We start from the raw sequence: 23,195 nt of genomic DNA on the forward strand, positions 1-23,195 counted from the left end.
ACACGGAGCAAAAATGTGCATAATGCCATAAATACCTGCAGCTTCGAAAATTTGCAATGTTTAAAATTAAATGATGTGATTGCGGACCACTTTGGATCAATCAGATTTATTGTGGGAGGGGTTAAACCTGATTTATAATCGACAAGTTCACGTGAGTGTGCATGGCGAATGTGACGTCATGGCAGAGTTTGCTAAGGTTCTCTTTGGGTGTGCGCAACATGATTTAAGCTGACTCGAGTGAACAGTTTCATTTGAGTTGAATATGAAACACTTTGAAGAGATTTTTGTCTGAAAGGGGTATGCCTGCACAGATATCCTTATGATCCGTCCAAGCGTGATCATAGGGATAACCAGATGACCAATAATTCTTGGCTAGAAATTGCAAAAGCCGTGTAAAAAGGAGGAATGTTTTTGTTTAAAAGTTTAGAAAAACTTGAGGGAAAAGTTTGTTAAAACCAAAAGGTGAGTCCATGGAAAAAGTGGAGATCCATGTGGTTTTAATACACAATGAAACAATATGTTTTTCCACCATTCATAGGTTTTACACTGATGTATATTGCAACTTTGAATTTAATAAAACCATTTAATAGTTACAAAACTAAAATGAATTAACAAATGATTTCTTTGATAATTGGAAAAAAAAAAAATTGAATCTATAGATTTACAATATACTGACCGCCTATTTTTTTAGGCTTTATTGGTGATAATGGTCAGGAATGTTGGACCGTTATTGCCTTGGCAGGGAAACTAGCCAGACATTAATGTGTGAATTGTGGAGTTAGCTAACAATATAGAATGAAAAACGTCAATATTTTTTTAGTAAGTGTAATTTCTTTGGGGTTTTATTCTTGCCATAATGAAAAAAATATATGTATAGCAGCCCATGTTCTGTTGTCATTGATATTTAACTTTAATGGATGAAACTGTCCGAGATATGAACAAAAGCAAGTGATGCATCAAAGTTTAATTTAAAAAATGTAATAATAATTTATTTATATCTTTATTTATTTATAAAAATCTTTATAATCATTAAAATAAATGATAAAAATAATACAAATAATTAGACTAAAAACCTTTAAACGATATTAACGATATAAGGCATCACTACTTGTTTGTCGTTTAGGATAAGAGACTGCACTATTTAGTGTGTTTAATGAAGGACGATGGCAGTAAATTGACAGATTTGTATTTACGTCACAGCTGGTCTTTTAAAAAAGTACTTATTTTATTGCATCTACTGCTAGTGTGGTATTTTTCAGACATTATTCTATTATATGCTTTTATGCTTTAATATTTGCTGTTTTTACTCTGTAATATGAGAATTTGGGTTTTGCCAAGCTATTGATTTTATCAGTATTCACTTTTAGCTTTGTTTTTAATTCAGTTTCACTAATTTTAGTATCAGCTTCAGTTAAAAATAAAAAATTATAACAGAGTTGACAGTGTCACAGCTGGTCTTCACTGGTTAACATCGCTTACCGCCAAATAATAATTCTTTTACGTTTAAGGACAAAGATGTGAGCAAATATTCAAAAACAATCTGTCACTTTACTGCTATTGCCATTCATTAAACGCACCAAAGAGTGAAGTCTCTTCTCCGACACTGAACGTCCGTCATCACAGTCTGGTCTGGTATTATCCGCTGTTTGCCTATCCATTAGCGCGTCTTCATAGATTGTAGTGAATGGAGTTGATAGAGGATGAAATAGAGGCTGAAGTCAGGAAATGGCTGCTGAGGTCTCAGTCTGTATGTTGGGTAGTCGGGCTTGTCTTGTGGATGATTGATGGGAAGGCAAATAAAGGCGAGTGGTTGCTTTCGAACACTGTGCAGCAGGCCGGTACTCTTGGGTACAATCTCTCAAACTCTGTTAGTTTTCCTGCAAACATACTCAGGGACGTCTGCTTTAACTCGCACATAAACGTCATGGTCTGAATCAGGCTTTGGTCTGAACATCAAGATAGTCATCATTAAGATGTCTTTACATCTTGATTTGCACATTAACAAAGAACAAACTTTTGTTCTTTGATTCTTTAGATTAACAATTTTTTTTAAGGTAAGTGGTTGTAAACAAATTATATGGGCTGAATTTAAACAAACAAATTAATTTAACATTACTAAATTTAATTTGTTTAAATTCAGCGCATAAAAATTGTTTGCAACCATTTACCCTCATTTCTAGTAAATCCAATTAATCTTTTTTTTTTCCAGTGGTCAGTTCAAATATAGCAGTCAAATGATTTCAAATACGGTTGCAAAATTACAGATTTGACCAGAGAAACTAGTTTAATGGCTTACATATCACTTGTGCAGTGTCTAATATCTAATATGACTTTAGTTAATGCTGTGACAACTATATAACGTTGTATACAGTAATAAACACGTACATACACTTGTCAAATTGTATATTGCATTCACTACTTACTTGTATTTTTTTTTAAATATATTTATTATCTGTTTTTTGTCCCGTCTCTGTTATCCTGTTGCACTGTAGAAGCTCTGTCACGAAAACAAATTCCTCGAATGTGTGAACATACCTGGCAATAAAGCTCTTTCTGATTTTTTTTTTCTGATTTCTATATTTTAAGTTATTTTTGCATAGTTTCTCATGATAATCTTGGTCTTTTATTTTCTACAGCCAATTGAAACTGTATATAATATAATATAATATAATATAATATAATATAATATAATATAATATAATATAATATAATATAATATAATATAATATAATATAATATAATATCAGTGTTTCCTCTAGGATTTCTTCCATCCTGTGATGGCAGGCCTTTTACACGGATCTTCCAACTACCTATGGTGTTATTTCAATGACAATTGTTGAAGTATTACATGTCGAGTTCACATTCACGATAATACAAGCATGCAAATCTCTTTGCTTGCATGCCGATTTCCTCTATTCGTGCACAACTTCTTTCACGCCCTCAAATATACGCTGCTCGGGTGCAGGTTTTTTTGTGCGTTCTCAAATAAACACTGCTAAAGTGTGATTATTGTGTTTATGTAACAAGTATGTCTCGAACATTTATTAGATTTGCTAGGAATATTTATGAATGTCTCCAATAGTCCTACAGAACGGCATTGGTGTGTCCTGAAGTAAAGTGAAAAGGCCATAAACTCAAAATAAAGTAATTGTATTAAGGTTGGGTGATGCAAACCAATTTGGCATCGTACAATGTCTAATATGAAACATCACGATGGACGATGGCATTGTCGTCGTAGGCGGTGGTGAATAAATTATTTATAAATAATTAATTAATTCATAAAGAATTAATTATTTGTAGCCTACCGTTTCAACTACCAGACCCGCATGGTCTTTGTTTTACCTAAAACCAAATCATAAATAAAGATAAGTTACACACCAATTACCACCTGTCAATCACTTTTTCCATGGGACTCTGGCAGGAATGGGCAGAGTGATCAGTGTCATTATAATGGTGTCGACAAACTTGGTTGGTAAAAAAATCAACAGGAACCAACCAACAATATACACGTATGAGGTTTTCGCTAAAGCACAAGTGTGTTTAAGTAGTGTACTGATGCTGTGACACGTTACCTGATAGTTTCAAAAGAAAGAAGAGTCATTAGATAGAGACAAGATTAATTAAATATCACGTTTAACAACTATAATGAGACGCGATCCAGTGGTAGGCTGCATCCTTGATAAACTGTCCGACGTGGACTGCTCTCTGGGGTTTTGTGCTCTAGACTGCTGGAGCTCAGACGAGTGCGCACACTGCAACGGATGACAGTGTGTATGTGTTTGTTGTCATGTGATGTGCGTTTTCAGTGGTATAGTGTGGAAGGAGGGCTGTTCAGGAATGCTAGATGAATTGCCAGTGTGGGCGTGGATCGTTTTTGTACATCATTTTAAAACTAAGGCATATTAGTGTAAACGAGGCCTAAGTGTGTGTTTATTGTGAGCGGGTTGCTGAGACGGGGATGGGGCGGAGAATCACAATGCAGGCTCAGCATCGTGATGTCTATCGGCCATCGGTGATGGACGATGGGATCGTCTATCGACCCAACCTTAAATTGTATGCAGAACCACAGACCTTTATCTATAAATAAAGCATAATTATGCAAACTATGTTCATCATAACTGACAGGTACATCTTGTTTACTGGCCTCACGGTTCGCACAGCCATGTCAGTCAGTCAGCCAGCATGTAACCTTAAAGGGTTAAACAAATAACGCACAACACTACTACAATGTGAAACTTTTAGGACTAATAACTAATAACTTTTGCATGATTTTAACAAACAAAACTAAGCATTACACATTATTCCTTGATTGGAATTTGTGCATTAAAATATCCTTTATTAAATTCACACTGCACATTTGTCATGATTATCTTGATTAATTGTAAATAAATCAAATAACCATGATTAGATTAATCTGTAATTGTGAAATGCCTATATATATTCCTGAAGAGAAGAAAAGAAACCAGTTTAAAAGAGAAAAAATGAGAGATAGAGAGAGGGTGAGCAAGAAAAAGAAAGTGTTCACTGTCAGAAACTGTGGTCAGTCCTGAGACTCGAGTGTATATTTGTGTCTGCATGGGTGTTTGTTTTGGCTGTGTCAGCACTTTGTTTTGATGAACTCTCAGTGACCTGGACACACTCACACACGCACACAGTGGCACAGAGGAGCAGGCGGCTGACACACACACGCAATGCACAAGCATGCCAGTCCTTCAAACATCTCACATGCAGAAAGGATTACTGAAATATTTATCTGCTACTGAGGGCAGGGCAGAAAAAAAAAGTGAAATCAGAGAGTGGAGTGATTGTGGAAGAAGGTTATCAACTACGCAGATGGACACAAGACAAAAAAAGGAGATGACAGGAAATAAGACTTTGTTGGGATTTCCTGTCTATTTTGTGAAGGAACGCAGCATCCCAAAGATCTGTTAAATATTTGTTTTGATTCGTGCGCATGTCAAATTGTTTTTATTTTTTTAGACAGACTAATCATTCAGCATTTATTCCATGCTCACCAAGGCTGCATTTAATTGGTCAAAATACAGTAAAAACAGTAACAGGGTGTCTGAGGGGTCTACAAAAGTTGTATAAATTATTGTATAGAAAAATATGTTTTTTTAATTTACTTAAGTATTAAAAAGTCGTAAATGCTATTTTGCAAAGTATAAAATTTTATATAATTTTTGATTATGCAATGTATGGTTGCATGCTAAAGTTTGCCTGAAGTAAACGTGCGAATATCAACACCATTATTTCTGCAGTTCAATAGGCGCCAACCTGCTGAATTAGCTAGATTTAATAGATTTTTATTTAGTAAATGAATAATGTTTTAGTTTTGGATTAGTTTTACATCAGTATTTAGTAAATATACTGCAAGTTAAAATCTCGCCAGTGTTTCCGGTTGAAAAGTGGTTATAAAGGTCTTAAAATGTATGGAAAGAGTCTTGAAAAAGGTCTTTAAAAGGTATTGAATTTCACTCTCTGATTCCTGTATATACTCTGAGTAATGTTTCACAATAATATAATAGAAACAACAGTTTTCCATTTTAATATATTTTTAAATATAATTTATTGCCATGATTCGATTAAAGCATCATTGCTCTTCTCTTCAGTGTCACGTGTATCTTTAGAATTATTCTAATATGTAGATTTTTTTTGAATTATTGTTGAAAACAGTCATGCTGCTTTATATTTTTGTGCAAACCAAATTTTTAGTAAGGATTTTTTGATGAAAAAAAAAGTTAAAAAGGAACAGCATTTATTTTAACTTATTTGAGCATTCTAAATGTCTTTACTGTGAGTTTTGATTATTTTAATGCAAACTTGACTGCTGAATAAGAGTATAAATGTTTGTGTCCCATGAAAAAGAGTCAGATTAAGAAAAATAAGAATTTTTTTGAAACATTCTTTCATGTTAACGTAAAAAACAAATTCCTAAATAAAAGCCAATCAAAAGAAAACAAATGGCTAGCCTCTCAACAAAAAACAAACATTACAATAACTTCAATCTAGGGCTGAGTGATACAGCAAAAAATATTATCATGTTATAATGTTTAATATCATTTAGTATAGATAACAATCCATTTAGGAATATTAGGATTTTTTTATTTAACCCCTTTACTCACATTACTAGGGCAAATTGTTTTAATAAAATAAAAATAAATGGTATCTCATGTCTTGTAAAAAAATAAACATAAGTGTTAAAGAGACTCCTTAACCTGATAAACAAAATGTTACAAAGTGTCAATAGTAAAGTGTAAGTGCTGAACAATCAAAGCAAACTTTAAGGTAGATCCACATCTGTAAGATGAATAATGATACAGTAAACCTCAAAGTCTGTAAACAAAACAAATTATGATAATCAAATGTGAGCTTTCAAGCAAAGGAACCAACCATCACTATGCAAATACACATTGAAACATTACAAATTGTGAAGTTGAATGACTACATTACCCCATGCTAAAAAACTTTTAGATGTGGATTTACTGGCTGGGATGCACAAGAAAAGAAACCAAAAAGCCACTCTGGCGACATCCTTACATCCTTTTTTTATGGACACTGCTGCTAGTCACGACACTCATGTGTGTTATTCTGTCCTGAGGTGGTGATGACGAAACCTAAAACTTGCAAGTAAAAAGCACGGTCAACAAATACCAATACTGTTTTTAATCGCCCAGCCCTACGTTAATCTTACTTTTAAAATCCCTCTTTTGTTTTGTTAAGGTTTACCACAACATGCCTGTCCTGGTCACAAAAATCTAAAATACTTTTGTTTTGTTGTTCTAACAAGCCACTACATTTATCTCCAGATTTGTTATCAAGCTGCATTTTACAAACAAGCAACAACTTGTCAACAAACACGAGATCAGAAAGGTAAACTATTACAGAACAAAACATGTTGTGTCTGCATGTTGCCTTCACAACATAATAGAACAATTCCCTCTAGAGATGAAAAAACCTTCCGAAGTAACCCACTCTAATCTTGAAGCATGTGGGGCGATCTGTTTTTGAGAAGCCTCTACATGGTTGACATATTTCTGTATAGTCTATTTACTAATATCATCTGACCCTTTTTCCCATCGCTCTCTCTCTTTCACTGTGCCCTCACGATGCCCTCCACCCCCTCCTGAATTTCTCAATCCTCCCTGCCTGGTACCGCAACCGCCGCCAGCCACCGCTGTTAATTACCGCTGACAAATGATGGCACCTTCGGGCCAGGGGTCATCTTATAATCAGTGGCACAAGCAGGTAGCTTGTCGGCAGAAGCTAGAAAAAGCTTTTGCTTATTTAGTAGCTTCTGTTGATGAACTGAGTGGCCTGGATGAATCAGATTTATTAATGATTTCACCTTAACAAACAGTTAATAAAAATAATTATTGAATACGTCATGTTTTTTTCCTGGGAATAATATTTCTAAAGGAGCTGTTGACATGGAATTGAACCAGATTTTGGTTGAAAACCCAAATAATACAAATATAAAAATAAAACCAAAAAAAGTTGAAAATTTACATAAATGTGTAATAACAATTTTTTTTCTCTGAAAGCATTTGAGAGTTTCCTTGGTGGTGTTTTGGATCATTGTCTTGCTGAAATGTCCACCCTGGTTATCAACATCCTGATAATGTAGATGTTGGACTGAAGCAGCTAATATTCATTTAAAGTGACGAAGGGCAGAGGATTGCTGAAGAACTACTGTGAGATTTCAGCTGCTGTCTGGGCCTTCACTGCCTTTCTATACCTCCCTTTCTTCATGTGGTAAATACTTTTGCCCTGCGTCATTTCATTTTATTATGCATAACTTAAGTTGTAAACTAAGGGCCTACTCACACTATGCTATCCAAACCGTGCCCAGGCCTGTTTCCCGGATCGTTTGAGAAGTGCGAGTGCTCTGAATCGGGCTCAGGCACGGTTCACCTGGCCGGCCCTGGCCCGGTTGGAAGAGGTGTGCCAGAGCACGGTTCATTGGGCTATGGCACGGTAGGCTTATAATTTGAGTGCAAAGCGCGCCACAGCCTGAAACTGAAGACGAGACGTGACTTTTACGGGATTGTTTCATATGGATTTATTAATCATTCTTACTGTTCAATGAACTGTCGTAGATTATTAAAGACGCAAACCTCTCACTGCACAGCAGCTGCACCCTCAGCAAACCTCCTAATTCCTGCAGCACGTGGACTTTATAATTGTTTATGAGCGTCAAAAGTCGCCGATCTGTTCGGCTATAATATTTGACTGTTTCACTGCATATCAACTGACTAAAACAATATAACTAAAGAAATCTCCACTGTGCTGAGCGAAAGTGCTTACATCGATGACGTAAGCGTGCCCAGGCCCGAATGTAATGTGAGTGCAGGCCGTCGGGGGAGACGGGAGGGGGGACAAGCATGCTTTGGCCCGGTTCAAGAAAACTGTACATAGTGTGAGTACGCCCTAATTCAATTTAGTTTTTTTTTTTTGGCATACATGTATTTCTTTGGTTGTTATCAACATGCAGGGAAATTTTCAAAAGTCAACACCACTTTTAGAAATAGGTTTTCTGAGAAAAATGGGAATTTGTTCAATACTTGTTTTCCCAGATGTATCTACTCAACAAAAGCAAGTTCTAAAACAATTGCTAAAATTAATGAAATGTCATTTTTCTTGGTTATTTGGAATGTTTAGTGATCAATCCATTTCATAATTTTGCAAACGTCAGTGGAAAGCTACTATTAGAATTCTAATAAATGTTTATTCATTTCAGATGTTAGATGTGTGTCTATTGGGATGTAACAGTAGTTGTATTATGGCATAAAGGTATTCCCGATTCCCAAACTATCAACGTACAGGGATGAAGGTTCAGTTTATGCACCAAATATGACGAATACAGTCATCTCGCGATGGATACAGTCAGTCCAGATGTACAATCACTGGAGTGCAGCCATTCATAAAGAATGCATCTGTGTCTGAAAACGCAAGATGCAATGTTTAGAAGTGGTTCTGCCATGTTGCCGTTGCCATGGCAACTCAGCACACAGAAGCTCGCAACGCTTGCCCTGCCCTTCAGTTCTTTTGATTGGTCCATTGCTGTGTCACTGACATTAATGAATGCCACTGTGTGTAAAAGCTGAAACTGTTTTACCTAGACAGAGCATCTAAAAAAAGCTGCAAAAGACACCAGTGTATAATGGTCATGAACTTCCGTAAACCAGGTTCACATAAAAAACTATTGAAATATAAGATTTTGTCTCATCTTGGGCTCACGCAAGTCCGATGCTGCGTGCTCTGCTCAGTCTGAAGCACCGATGAAAGCCTCGATCATCCAGGTATTGTTCCTGGAGGAGTTGATGAACTCACAGAGTTGGGTGCACCTCTGAATGGATCTAGTGGACTTGAGACACAGCTCCAAATGAATCGACTCTGTTTTTCAGCCCTCATAAAAGCACATAAACACAGCTATTGTCTCGATAAAACCCATGTTAGCCATTTAGCAATAAAGCTAGAGTCACCGGGCAGACAGAAGCCATGCCCATAATGCAAATCCCCATCTATTGTGAAGTGAATTTGATGTGTGAATGAAGAGAGTACACTCAAAATGTTCACGGGTCTATTTACATGCAAATAGCGTAATTTATTTGCATGTTCTGCGTCTGGTGTGAACACAGCATGAGGCCTTTCTACTGTGTATATATATATATATATATATATATATATATATATATATATATATATATATATATATATATATATATATATATATATATATATATATATATATATATATACACACACACACAGAAACACACACAAGACTGAACAGTTATTATGAACAAATATGAGCAAGTTAAAGTACAACTGGTGTATGCTTCGGCAAATCAATTGGAAAATAATTGTCTTGGGCCCAATCCCAAATCTACCCCTTATCCCTTCCTCTTACCCCTTGTCCTAATTCTCTTTAGCGTGAAGGCGTAGGGCTAAAGGCTGATTTATACTTCTGCATCAAGCGCACACGTATGCTCCAGCGCAGCCTTCGCATGGTCGCATAGCCCTCGCCGATGCTGACGCTAACCTCTCAAAAAAATGTAAGTACACGTCGCAACGACACGTAGCGCAAACTCTGTGATTGGTTGGCTTGGTAGCACTGACGAGTGTGGGTGGGATCAAGAGCCACGTGAATCTAGAAGAGAGTGTTTACAAGTGCCAAGTCCCGTGAAGGAGCTCCAGATGGAAAGTTTAGTTTTGTGTTTACCTTGTGATTAAAGTTGTTGCACGTCTGCCAGTTCTCGCCTCTGAACAAGCGAGTTTGAGCTACTTCTACATTAAGGTAGCGTTCAGAAAAAACAAAACACCAGCACAGAAACTCGACACAGAGGAACATAAAAACCTACTGCCAGCTAGCGCTTCGGAAGTGTTATTGCAGAGCAACACAAACAGAGCACAGAAGTATAAATGCACAGCAATGCGCAAGGCATGCGCCGTGGGTCACACCGATCACTCAATGCATAAGTATAAACCAGGCTTAAAGGGAAGGACTAGACAGCCCTTGAAATTTGTGAAGATTTTTCAGGATCAGACTTGAAACCAAGGAGTACAAAAATTTCCCAGAATACACCATTTACAACAGCAGCATGGCTGCACACGGAAATCAGGAGATGCACAAATTAGTATTTTTTTAACATTATTATGGATTTTTACAACAAACAAGCATATGTTTTAATACATTCATGTTTTACCGTCATGCTTTAAAAAAAAAAAATAATAATAAAAATTTTAAAAATTGCTAAAGTAAAACCCCTAAATTTTGCTTTAATCCCTAATAATAACTCCTGTATAGCAGTCCCACAACATACTTTCACATCTGACACTCGATGACACTCGAATACCCTTTCAGAAAAGTCTAGTGGCTTGGAATTACCTTTTTACAGTGTCTGGTATAACGTTAATGTTTTTATATTATCATATTAAGAATTTTCAGTAGCTGAATATTAAAATCAGAAGAGAGAGAGAGAGATGAGAAGCATCAGACCAATATATTTTCTTGTCAACTGCATAATTTTGTTCATTCAATTCAGATGAGTCAACTTATATTCATTAGCAGCCCTTCAAGAGTCTAATGCTATTCAGGTACAGCTTGTTACAATTTTAACAAGCTTCTCAAATCCAGCATCTGTACTAAAGTCAGCACATTTCATCATTTAACTTTAACTTTAACTTTAGTTCTCTCAACTTATGCAATACTTTTGGACCCCAAACTTGTGGTGGTAATTCTACACCTTGCAAGACATGAATTCCTGTTTCTAATAATTTCCTAAAATCACCCTTGGCAAAAAGTGACGAGGACATGTCCCAGTTGCCCTTACCTTGAATAACACCTACGCTACTAAGACTGGCCACCACCAAGTAATTAGCACTATCAACTTCACACTGATCTGACTTCACCTGGGGATATAACCCTCACACTTCATATCTAGTGTCCATATGGCTGCAGATAAACAGCTTTGCATATCTTCACCGATCATTCATTCACGAGCACATCATAAGCACCACAGATGATCATGAAGCTCCGATACAGTTTCTATGGCAGCGAGAATGAAACACCCCCTTTATCTATTGTAGCCTGGCTTTTTAAACACTCACCCCAGATGAACTTGGGTCACATGACTTACGTCTGCCTTTCCTAAGAGGATTAGAGAGCCTTTGATTTTCAAAAGCCAAACCACCATCTAGCACAACCAGCTTACACGTTAATCAAACCAATCACAGCTGCTAGCTGAAATATACGCGATACGTATCGGTGTGGATATTCAAGTAGGATTACCAAACACGCCGTTATCAGGATAGCTATGCAAGATCATGCCTCGCTTCTATTAGGCGACCTGGTTTGTTATACAAAGGTATATCGGATGTTTCTCTGGTACGACATTGAGAGTAATCAAGTCAAGGTCAATGTGTCGACCTTCATGAAAGGGAACGCAGATAAATAAATGGACGTAAAACAGGCTCGTCTTCTACCTCGGGCCAGACGAGAGTCAAGCCTGACCGAGCACTTTGTAGGGCAGAAGAATGAAGCCGTGTAAATGACCTCCTTGATGGCTGAGGCCCAGGGTCGCGGAGGTCAGAGTGGCTACTGGGAGTGTGCGTTTGGAGGGGCACACCGGGGTCGGGTCTCGCGTTTTGATCCCGGTTTCCAACAAAGCACCAGGATGTGTTGGGACAAAAAGCACTTCCTGCAGGAGAGGCTGGGAAAACTGTGACCAAAGCGCACCCCCCCGCCAAGACCACCCATCGCAGATGTCTGCTTTTCCCACTTAACAAAATCAGCATGCTAATTCTGGCGGGCTGAAAAACCTCTTGACATTTTATACAGACTGTGTAACTTTGTGTTTGGTCATTATGTCCTATAAAGTGCATATAAATCAGAAATATGGTCTTAAGGTGTGTCATAAATATAAACAAAGGGGTTGTTTGAACGGTGGGTTTAATTCAGTAGTCATGTGTGTATATATTTACATGCATGACAAAGAAATCAAAATCAATAACAATATTCAAGAACATGACTGGATGTTTCAGAAACAAGTCGTTTGTTTTTAACAATTTAAATAAATAGGTGTATACAAATAAAGTCTTTTTCAAATATTTGCCAAATTATCTTTAACAGAATTTTTCACAATATTTCCTATATTTTTTTCTTCCAAAGAAAGTCTTGAATAAAAGCAGTTTTAAATAAAAAAAAAACATTTTATAGTCAATATTATTAGTCCTTTTAAGCGTTTTTTTTTCTTCTTTCTTTTCTTTATACTGAAGCTGTTTTCATTCACTTATTTTTATGTGCATTTTGGACATGTGCATAAAAAACGGTTGCTAAAAAAGTCAAAATGTGCATAAATTTTAAAAATGCACATTAAAAACGTGTGCAAAACTGAGTAGGATAAACTTTTTACTTAATAAGAAAAAATGTGCATAAGCTACGATGGAAACAGTTTGCCAAACAAATTCCAGTATGCGCATTAAAAAAGTCTTGTGATTTTGTTACGAGATCATTTGATGATAAAAATGTATGTGAACGGACAATCCAGCAGGCTGATCGCATTGTAAAACATCTAAAATGCTGTTTTGGTCATCAGTATTAGTGTTATTATATTATCAATTACTTCCAGAATTGTTAAGACTGTCTGTGCTCTGCATTTCACGCCTTCAAACGCCACTACACGTTTATTCCGTGTCGGCATTGTCTTCTGAGGTGCAATTTATTAAATATTCACGCAGATTCACGCAGCTTCTCCTAACGTAGCAAATTATGTTTTTACGATTGATATATGGTGCCAGTTAATCAGGAAGTGACGATTTTGTTCTCTTTGACTCATTTGATGGAAACGCTGCTTTATTTGCTTTTATGTGATATTCCAGTTTTGTGCATACATTTAATTTGCATCTTTGGATGGAAACATAGCTAATGACTTGTCTAATTACCCTAACTTGCCTAATTAAGTCTTAAATCTCACTTTAACCCTTTCACGCATACAATCACACCGGTGTGATCAACCTTGGCTGGTGCAACCCTGAAGCTTGAGTATCCTCAGCTGTATCCCATCTAGACTTCAATGTACTGCAGGAGAGGGTGAAGTCTAGATGGGATACAGATGAGGATACCCATGTCAATATAGCATAATTTGTGTGACCCTGTACAACAAATAAAATTTTTTATTACCTTGAGAGTTGGATTTAGGGTTGGATTCTAAGTAATGGTCACAAAAACAAAACAAAACAAAAAAAAAAAAACTCACGCAAGAGGGTCGGTTGGAGTATTTAAAACTAAGGTATAAAGTATAATAAAATATATACTTTGCTCATAAAAATGTAACATTAAAGACAAATTTTTACCTAAGACAAAGCGATGACTATAAAATCCAGCACATTTAGCAACAGTCATCAACTTCGACTGACGCTTTAGCATTGTCTCTGACCGATAAGCTGCTTCTAGTAGCTGTCGACCAGTGTGTCACATTGCCACAAATCTCTCCATGCCAAACACTGCTAGGCGTCCATTCACACCTGAAATCTAACACACCCCCGCTAGTGTCCTGTGGGAGTGAGCCCAGTGGGTGAGGGGTTAACCGAGATAATACCCTGCTTATCAGACGAGTCCTTTGCATAAAAGATGCCAATGTGTGATGACGGCTATGTGTGCGGAAGGAGAAACAGAGAAAGATAGATGGATTGGAAGAGAGAGAGAGTGAGAGTGAATGTGTGTGTGTGTGTATGTAACAGTATCTGTAGCGAGTGAGAACATGTCTCATGTCCCGTGGAGCAGAGAGTACAACAGTGTCTAACATGACCCAGGTCAACAGAGGTCTCTCTGTCCTGAAACTGAAAAGTCTATTATATTTTTTCTTTTATGTATTCATTTACGACCCAAAATAGTGTGTTGAGAACTAAAGTTTAATTTAAAATCCATTTCATCCATACTGGAAGGCTAATGGCATAAACTCGACCCACTGTATCACTGAAGTAAAAAAAGAAGATAAAAATAAACTAAAGAAAGATTAAGAAAAGAAACACTATTTTAGCATCATATGGTTTAGTGTTGTCTAGTGTTGAATTTTATATTTCGACTTTGCACTATCTAGAATACTATAAAACAGCATGATTTCATCTGTGATATAAAACTTTTACAAAATATTTGTCAGGTCACAAAAGAAATAAAATAAAAAACAGTTTATTCTAGGGATGCTCTGATCGATCAGCCGAAAATCGGTATCCTCCGATAATTACATTTTACTACTCGATTAGTACTCGATGATTTGGCCATTCTCGTGAACCGATCTCACGAACCGATTGCAAGTGTTAGTTTACGAGTTTACAACCCAGGTTATACATCCACAGTGCTACAACACCTGAGCAAAGTTTCCAAATTGCATTGTCAGTAATCTTTCTTACCATTTTTTTTTTATCCGTTTTGTGTTTTTTCTTGTAAAGCTGCTTCTGACCATTTCATGTATGCAACATCCTTAATTTATTCGATCTCATGTATAAGAGGGAAAATGTGCTTATGCAATGGCAAAGTTATATAAAGCTTGAAGCATCAGAATCGGTACTTGGTATCAGCTGATCACAATGACAAGGAATCAGTACTCAGTATCGGGTGCAAAAATCCTGATTGGAGCATCACTAGTTAATTCCAAAAGTTGAGTGATGATATTAATTGTATCCGGAATAAAAAGAAGTCAATAAATGTCTTTGTTTGTAAACAAGCTCATATACATGTAAAACTATTATAGTAATACATAGTTTTTTTTTGTTATTTTACTGTTTTTGTTAACCTGTACACCCTGACCAATCTGCTTCCCAATTCCAGATTTTAGGTTTCATCATTACTATCGTGGAAAGTTTATTTCTTATCTTGGGGAAGATTTTAGCACTATATCACGCACATGTAATATGATATCACCCATCCCTAAATCAGAAAATCTCTGTGAATAATTACACAAGAGATTTAGGCCCAATCCCAATTTTATTTTTGTAACCCTACCCCTTGGCCCTTGAAACGGAGTGTGAAGGGCAAGAGCTTCAAAATTTACCCCTAAGAAATGGGATATGTCGTCACGTTCTCTTGCTTTATATGAGATCGTCAATCGGAACTGCTGTAGTTATACCAGTTGCATTATTTTTTGGTATTCATCTTCAGGAAATCACTGAAGGCAATGATATGATGTTATCATAACAATATAATATGACAAAAAGATAACTACTGAACATTTACACCGTGGCCATAATCATCTACGTAAACACATGAAAACAACATTGACATTATAGCAGACACTGTAAAAAAGGTCATACCCAGCCACTAGACTTTTCTGACAGGGTATTCAAGTGTCAGATGTGAAAGCATGTTGTGGGACTAACGTTACTATACAGGAGTTATTATTAGGGATTATAGATAGCGAAATTTAGCGTTTTTATTTTAGCGTTTTTTTTTTTTCTTTCTAAAAAGTATGACGGTAAAACACGTTTCTGGGAAATTTTCGTACCCCTTCGTTTCGAGTGTGGTGCTGAAAAATCTGTGTTTCAAGGGCTATCTAACCCTTGCCCTTATCCCTACCCCTTCACGTGAACGTGCAAAATGAAGGGTAGGGGTAAGGAAGAGGGCTAAGGAGTAGAATTGGGATTGGGCCTTAAACCTTATTTGATTCCATTGAATCAAACAGTAACTTGATGTGTGTGAATTGGCCATCTGTTACCTGACTAACGCACTTAACATGTGTTGCATATGGTTTGTACATACAGAGTGCTGACTGTGATTTATGGAGCTTTTATCAATCCTAATGCAGCTACTGATTCTACATTAGGTTTCAGGCAAACAGAAACCTCAGATTGACACTGTTATCAGGAAATATGGTTTGCTCTTTCTAAACAAGTATCATGTCTAATGATATCAAATCCATTTTATTTATTTATCATATATATTATCATCTATAATTCACTCTACAGAAACCAAGCCTGATTCTGATAACCATTGGATATCATATTCAAATGCTCTATAATCCACTAAATATTCAGCCATGACAAGCAATGAGCAATGACAACGATGATTTAAAAATGCTTACCAGGGAGCCCCGTATATCCTGAATCCTTTAATGGTGACCTCAGAGTCCTGTAAGTACACACAGTTTGTGAGGAGGGACTGAACATCGTCAAAATCCTCAGACCTCAGTTTGGACACTGAGGGGAAACGGTAGTAATCCTGCTTTATGAGTTCCGCCATAAAATCTTTATCGAAGGTAAGTTCGTGATTTCCAGCGATGACAACTTTGTACTCGTAGGGAAGGCCGCCTGTAAGGGGAGACGCTTAATGAGAATGACAGACTTTGGAAGCAAATGTATAAAAATGCTTATGCTTGTGGATATTCATAGGGAGTGACATGTTAGGGCATTCTTTAGTGACCTACTACATTGTAAAAAGCCTTTGGTTGACTTTACTTTTAAAAAAAGATAGTAAACTTGTAGCCTTATAATTATTAAATAAACTTAATAAAAGTTTAATGCCTTGTTTCTGAGTGGTAAGGTTTGGTTTGGTTCGTTATGGATCACCTTTATCAGGCTTGTGTCTCCACTGCCAAATGGTACCAATCGTAACCTTTTGGGGGGCATGGTGTTAGACAAAGTTTTAGTCAACATCATTCTCGCTCAAGGAAATGTCAAAGTAAAGTTATACGGGTCGTTCACATATCATATTATAAACAGATGCTTTATACACATAAATAGGCCTACTTGTACATAAATGTTAATAACTAAACTTTGTATAAATATTTTTGATTATAGCTGCAGATCAATGATAATGTGAAATGGGACTGTAACCTCTGCGATTAACGTTAACATCTTGTAAAAAATATATATATATTCTGTCATTCTGAGTTTATAATAGTCCAAAAGGCGATAATGATCATTAAACATGGCAGTTTATTCATGTTTTAGGTTGCTGAAAGAATCGTTTGCTCCTTTGTTTTTTCACACTTCATCCTTCCATTTGTCCGTTTCAAAAAGGATGTCAGAAACACTTCCAAAATCACGTGCACGACATTATCATCATCATCAACATCAGCTCAAGTTTGTTATTTCATATATAGACAAGTGGCGAACACACGAGCTCTCTGAAGAAAGTGAAACCACTTGCGCTCTTAGGCGGCCTCGTAAACAACAACAGGACACACGGCAGGTTCTGTTCTTAGCTTTGTGACTGTTCATCAAGATGACGAGAAGGTTTATTTGAGCTTATTATACATTATTATGATGTATTGTCTTTACCGTGTATTTAAAAATGGAGCTTCACTTGTTTTCATTCTCCTGACATTTCTCTGTAAACCAATAGTTTAGTTGTGTGTCTAGCTCTGCCTTTTGGTACCTTTTTGTTGTGCTAGGTACCTTTTGGAAAGGGTACCCAAAAAGTGGTACAGTACGGTTTGCTTTTTAGTACGTTTTGACAGTGGAAACGGACATGGGTAAGTGTACTGAACCATACTGTACCACTCAGTGGAAAATGGCTAAAATATATTATACAAGTTAAGTGAATGGGCTTACTGACTTTCAGTAAAATCATCTTGATGCTTTTAAGACAAAGGGTTTGCTAACGTTTTTTAAAGTAACTAATTACTTTTTACGGTGTATGTAAAAGTGAAATAAAGTTACAGATTACCTAAAGACTGTATTTATTGGCTGCCATCAGTAGGAGGAAGCATGACTTTGATTTCCCCAGATAAACTATGTTTTGACCTCAGCAACCTTAAAGAACCTTGATTTCATCAAAGTGAACTGCTGCAGTGGCCAACAAACCAGACCGAAGGGCACCTAGTAAAGCCAACAGCTGGGCATTTTTCAATTTCCAAACTGACCTCCTTCACCTTTAATAACCGCAAAAGCCTTCCTACCAGCTATAAATGCTGTTCATCTTGCACATTAACAACAGTTTTTGCACTGAGACGACAAAATATCCAACACTGATATGCTTCTGTCTTAAAGTAGGTCACTTGGGGACCTATAAATCCTATGGCTTTTTAATCTAAAATTGTATAACGATTAAAACAGAATCTAGAAAATGAATGGAAAACCTAGAATGAGGGAAGATAAAAATAATATAATTAAGGGGGGGGGGGGGGGTCACTGCCCAGATTGGCCTGGACAACATCTTTGTATGAAACAACAAAAACAAAGCAGCTTAACTATGAATTAACTATTTAAAAAACACACAGACAGCATCACTGTCGACCTTTTGTTTGACAGCAGGGGAAGTGTTTGTCAGCACAGGTGACAAGACTGTTTTGTGTACTTACCTAACCAGTCATTAAACTTCTTCACTTCAGACGGCAGGCCGAGCTCAGTGAAGTCGCCCGTGTGAAGCAACACATCGCCGAAAGGCATCTGGATTCCATCTGTCCTCGAGTGTGTGTCTGAGACGCAGACGAAACGTGTATGACCCACAGACTTTGGCGCATCGTAGGGAAGCGGCTCTACCCTGTGAACGTATAGAGCATGTTTGTTCAGAAGAAATGTTTACTCTATGTAAACATTACATTTAACTGCAGGTTAACTGTGTTTATATATAATAACTTTAACTGTTAAAAGCTATTAGTTACAAGTTAATTACTTAAAGTTACTAGCAACTAATCAAGTTATGGTAACCAGCGCTGTAAAGTAACAAATTACAAATACTCAAATTACTGTAATTAAGTAGCTGTTCTTAAGTAGTTTTAAAAATGTGTACTTTTGCTTTCCACCGAGTACATCTTTAGTACTGTATGGGTACTTTTACGCCATTATTTCCCTTCAAACTGCAGTCACCAATTAATTTTTTCTTGTCTATGGGGATTGGCCAAGTACAAAAATCAGTCCTGTGATTGCCGCACCATCAAATCGCACATAGAAAGTAAATCGCATCATATTGAACATGACATGGGTGCTTTATAAATGCAGCAAACCATCTGGAAGCGTTAAAAAGTGTCCAAAAAGATGTTCAAAATCTTTACATGCAGTGACCCAGAGACTGTTTAGACCAGGGATGCCCACACTAGGGCCCATGAGCCAAAGTTGGCCCTTTCTATCCTTTATTTGGCCCACCAAAGGGAAAAATATTGGGAAGGGTTGGCCTTGGGAAGAAGGGAATTCCTTTAGCAGAGATTCTCGTTTAACCTTTTGTTTGTTTTATTGTTCAGTTCAACAAAAAAAAAAAAAAAAAAAAATCAACCTGAAATTAAATGTTTAAATTAAATGTTGTAAATGAATCAGATTTTTTTAAAAAATTTACATACTGTCACAACGAATAGGGGACAAAGCAGAAGACATCAGCGTGCAAATCAAGGCAAAGGCCGGGTCAGCATGATTAGTGCATTTGGAAATTAACTTTATTGTTTTATAAGTGAAATTTTTTGTATGATGTTATTGTAATAGGTTTGTTAAAACAATATAAATTATCGAAAAATTTGATTGCATTAGTAAATACGGCTGAAGTAATTTTTTCTATTTATTTATAAATTTTATGAAATAAAATAGGAAATTACCCATGGCATCCTTAATGTAATACAGTCTGCGATGTTTACTTTCGGCCCACAGCTCTCAATCAAACTTGGATTTTGGCCTTTCATAAGAAAAAGTTTGATACCCCTGGTTTAGACTGTATATTACTGATAGGAAGATGAAGGATGTTTACTGTATGATGACTGAAATCGGCAAATGGCCTTAAACTATCACTAAATGCACTACAGAATGTTACATTTTCACACACATGCACAAATTGCATGTAAACACATCAACCTTTCACAGCATAATACTCAATACTCTTGAGTACTTTTCAAAGGGCTACTTTTTACGCATATGTTGAGTAATATTTACAACAGATACTTTACTAAGTAATGGTACTTTTACTTAAGTATGATTTTTCAGTACTCTTTCCACCACTGATGGTAACTAATAACCTTAACTTTTCTGAATTTGTAATACAATAATATGCACCTTTTGTAAAGCTACTTTGACACAATAATTATTGTGAAAAGCACTATACAAATAAAGTTGAATTGAATTGAATTTTATTAGGTGAAATGGTTAAAGAAAATTCTGGAACCTTACCAAAAATTAAATCAACATTTGTTGGTCTATACAATAGAAGGCTTTCATTGTATGGGGAAATAAAACTGTCCAAAAATCTTAACTCAGATTTGCAGTGAAATGCAATCATGAATTTAACATGTAAAAATGAACATCCTGTTTTTAAACTTAATATGTATGAATCATGTCACAGTCTACCTGTTTTTACAGCATATATTATATTGATAAAACTGCTAATTTGCTTTAGTGCACTTTGCATCAGCTCACATAATAGAATTTAACGACAAATAGCCATTTCTTCCACACTTAAGCTAAAAGCAATTCAATGGCACATGCATACTGGTCGATCCCTTTTGCTTGTGCTGATGGGCCTTTAATTGCATGGTACCATTGAATCAGCAAAGGCTCGGCTAATCGGGTTGGTCCATTCTTTAGTATCTGCACCGGGCCTCATTATGCCATCATCAGCATCAGTCAATAATCAGGTTTCTTTAGAGGTGAGCTCTGACCCTGAGGTCAAAGAGCTATTGTTATAGAGCTAATCAACTCAACTAACCTTTGACCTCGCTCTGGTTAATAAGTACAAGAACACGAGGCGCATCATACACTGTTTTAGCTATAACATATCTATTGTGATCACAATGAAATGTGGGCACAGATGCTTTAATGCTGAATAGTGCGGTCACATGATTAAACCCAAAGTAATTTTGCATTTAAATGTTTGAGTGTTCTGTGTATATTTATTATGTATGCATGTGTATTTGAGAAAATGTTTATATATATTTATAATATATAAACTGTATAAACACATTAAATAAAAATATAGATGTCTTTTTTTGTAGATTTTTGTATTATATGTGTGTGTGTGTGTGTTCGCATTTATACATAGGTCACACACATTGTGTAAATGCAAACATTTATTTTGGATGCTATTATTATGATTATTTGTTTGATCATATTTTGTGGAAAATGAACTGCATATTAATTTCACAGTGTCGGATTTGCATTGTTTAGAGGTAATAATGGCAGATTGTTTGCATTGGTTTCAGACTAAAAGCCATAAAGGAAATTAAGAACTAATAAATAGCCAGCTCGAAACGAGCCTGGATTCATCTCAGACATGAGAGCATTATTAAACTCTGGTATGCCCCCCAAAAATCTCATTAAAATGGTTAATCTGCAAACAATATTAAGTTAAAAGGTCAATTTAATTCATTACGACAGAAGTGAAGCCGCAGGAGTCTCCGATCACCTGGCGGGCGAGATGAGACAAAAGCGGCCAGATGTCCTCGCTGTCAGCATTCTGTCGTGCCCTCAATCAATCAATTAAATCAATGTTTCAGTTACAGGAACACTGACTGTACACAGACACTCACATGTGGACGTGAGGGGGCTGGAAGCGGCTTTGGTTGATGTTGTAGTGGGTGAAGGCTTGGGTCGGGTTGGAGCTGTACTCATCCACGGAGATGGTGACCTTCCCCTGGGAGGATATTCTGCGCGCCATGGCACCTCTGGTTGGGGCATGAGCAGGTCACAGAGGAACAGGGGAGATCCGGTGAGCAAGCATCCTTTAGTCCTGAGGCTTGAATCTGAGTCACCACCTACACAGACACCAAGCTGCAATGTTAAAGGGACAGTTCAGCCAAAAATGAAGATTTTCTGCTAATTTGCTCGACCTCAGGTCATCTAAGGTGTCTTTTTTTTTTAAGTAGAATGTTAAAGAAGGATTTTTGCCAAAATTATGGTTTGTGGCGATTCATAATTCAAGACAAATGCTAATTGGAGGTTCAAAAGAACATATACAGGCTAAACAGAATTAATACTTGATGATACATTGCAGTCTTATGAAGTGAAACAATTGACTACTGTTCATAAACAAAGTTCAGTTTCTTGTAGGGCTGCATAATAGCACTCATTGCGAGCAACGATATCGCAATGTGTGCATCCGCAATAGTCACATCACAGGATTAGATTTATTAAAATGCTAAATATATTATTAATTTTAAATCATTTATAAAATGATGACCATGTTATTTTATGTTTGATTGTTCAATTTCAGTACCTCCTGAATACTGTTACACTCTTCAGAAAACCATAAAGCGCTGTTTATTTCACGTTATATTATATCTTGCTCGATTGTATTTATATATGCTTGTCATTTATTATAATTTATGCAAATACACTACATAGAAAATGACTTGATCATCCCGATCAACTATTTAAATGAACGAAATCTTTTCAAATAGAGCTATTCAATTCATTTGGTGAAATAAAATTCATATCGCAATATATATTGCAGAACAACAAAATATCGCAATGTCAGACTTTTCCAATATCATGAATCCCTAGTTTCTTCCGTAGAGCGATCAGTTTGCTTTATTAGTCATTAGTGGAACATCTAGAGCCATACTGTATGTGTTAATAAACAAACTAACAAACATATATGTGTATGTATATATATATGTATATATATATATATATATATATATATATATATATATATATATATATATATATATATTTTTTTTTTTTTTTTTGGACCCTAAAGTGCTGGTAGTTGTTGAATTGTCTTGTTGATTTAGCTAATAAAGAAAACATCAGACATTTTAGATGGCGTAAAGTTGCCT

The 23,195-nt window shown here is 36.2% G+C and overlaps 1 protein-coding gene across 2 annotated transcripts in view; it reads right to left on the minus strand.

Moving 5' to 3' along the window:
• Nucleotides 1–23,195, minus strand: part of mpped2 (metallophosphoesterase domain containing 2b) — a 42,017-nt gene that overhangs the window by 17,112 nt on the left and 1,710 nt on the right. The window contains exons 2-4 of one of the 2 annotated variants that reach the window (XM_056452261.1): nt 21,945–22,169; nt 18,801–18,982; nt 16,581–16,806 (exon numbers count right to left, since the gene is read on the minus strand). In XM_056452261.1, the coding sequence (XP_056308236.1) occupies nt 16,581–16,806; nt 18,801–18,982; nt 21,945–22,072 (536 nt within the window). In that variant the 5' untranslated portion in view covers nt 22,073–22,169. Of the gene's footprint in view, nt 1–16,580; nt 16,807–18,800; nt 18,983–21,944; nt 22,186–23,195 lie in introns of both variants that reach the window. The other variant, XM_056452262.1, reaches the window with a different exon arrangement.

The sequence above is a fragment of the Danio aesculapii genome, chromosome 25 (assembly GCF_903798145.1).
Source record: "Danio aesculapii chromosome 25, fDanAes4.1, whole genome shotgun sequence".
NCBI classification, from domain to species: domain Eukaryota; kingdom Metazoa; phylum Chordata; class Actinopteri; order Cypriniformes; family Danionidae; genus Danio; species Danio aesculapii.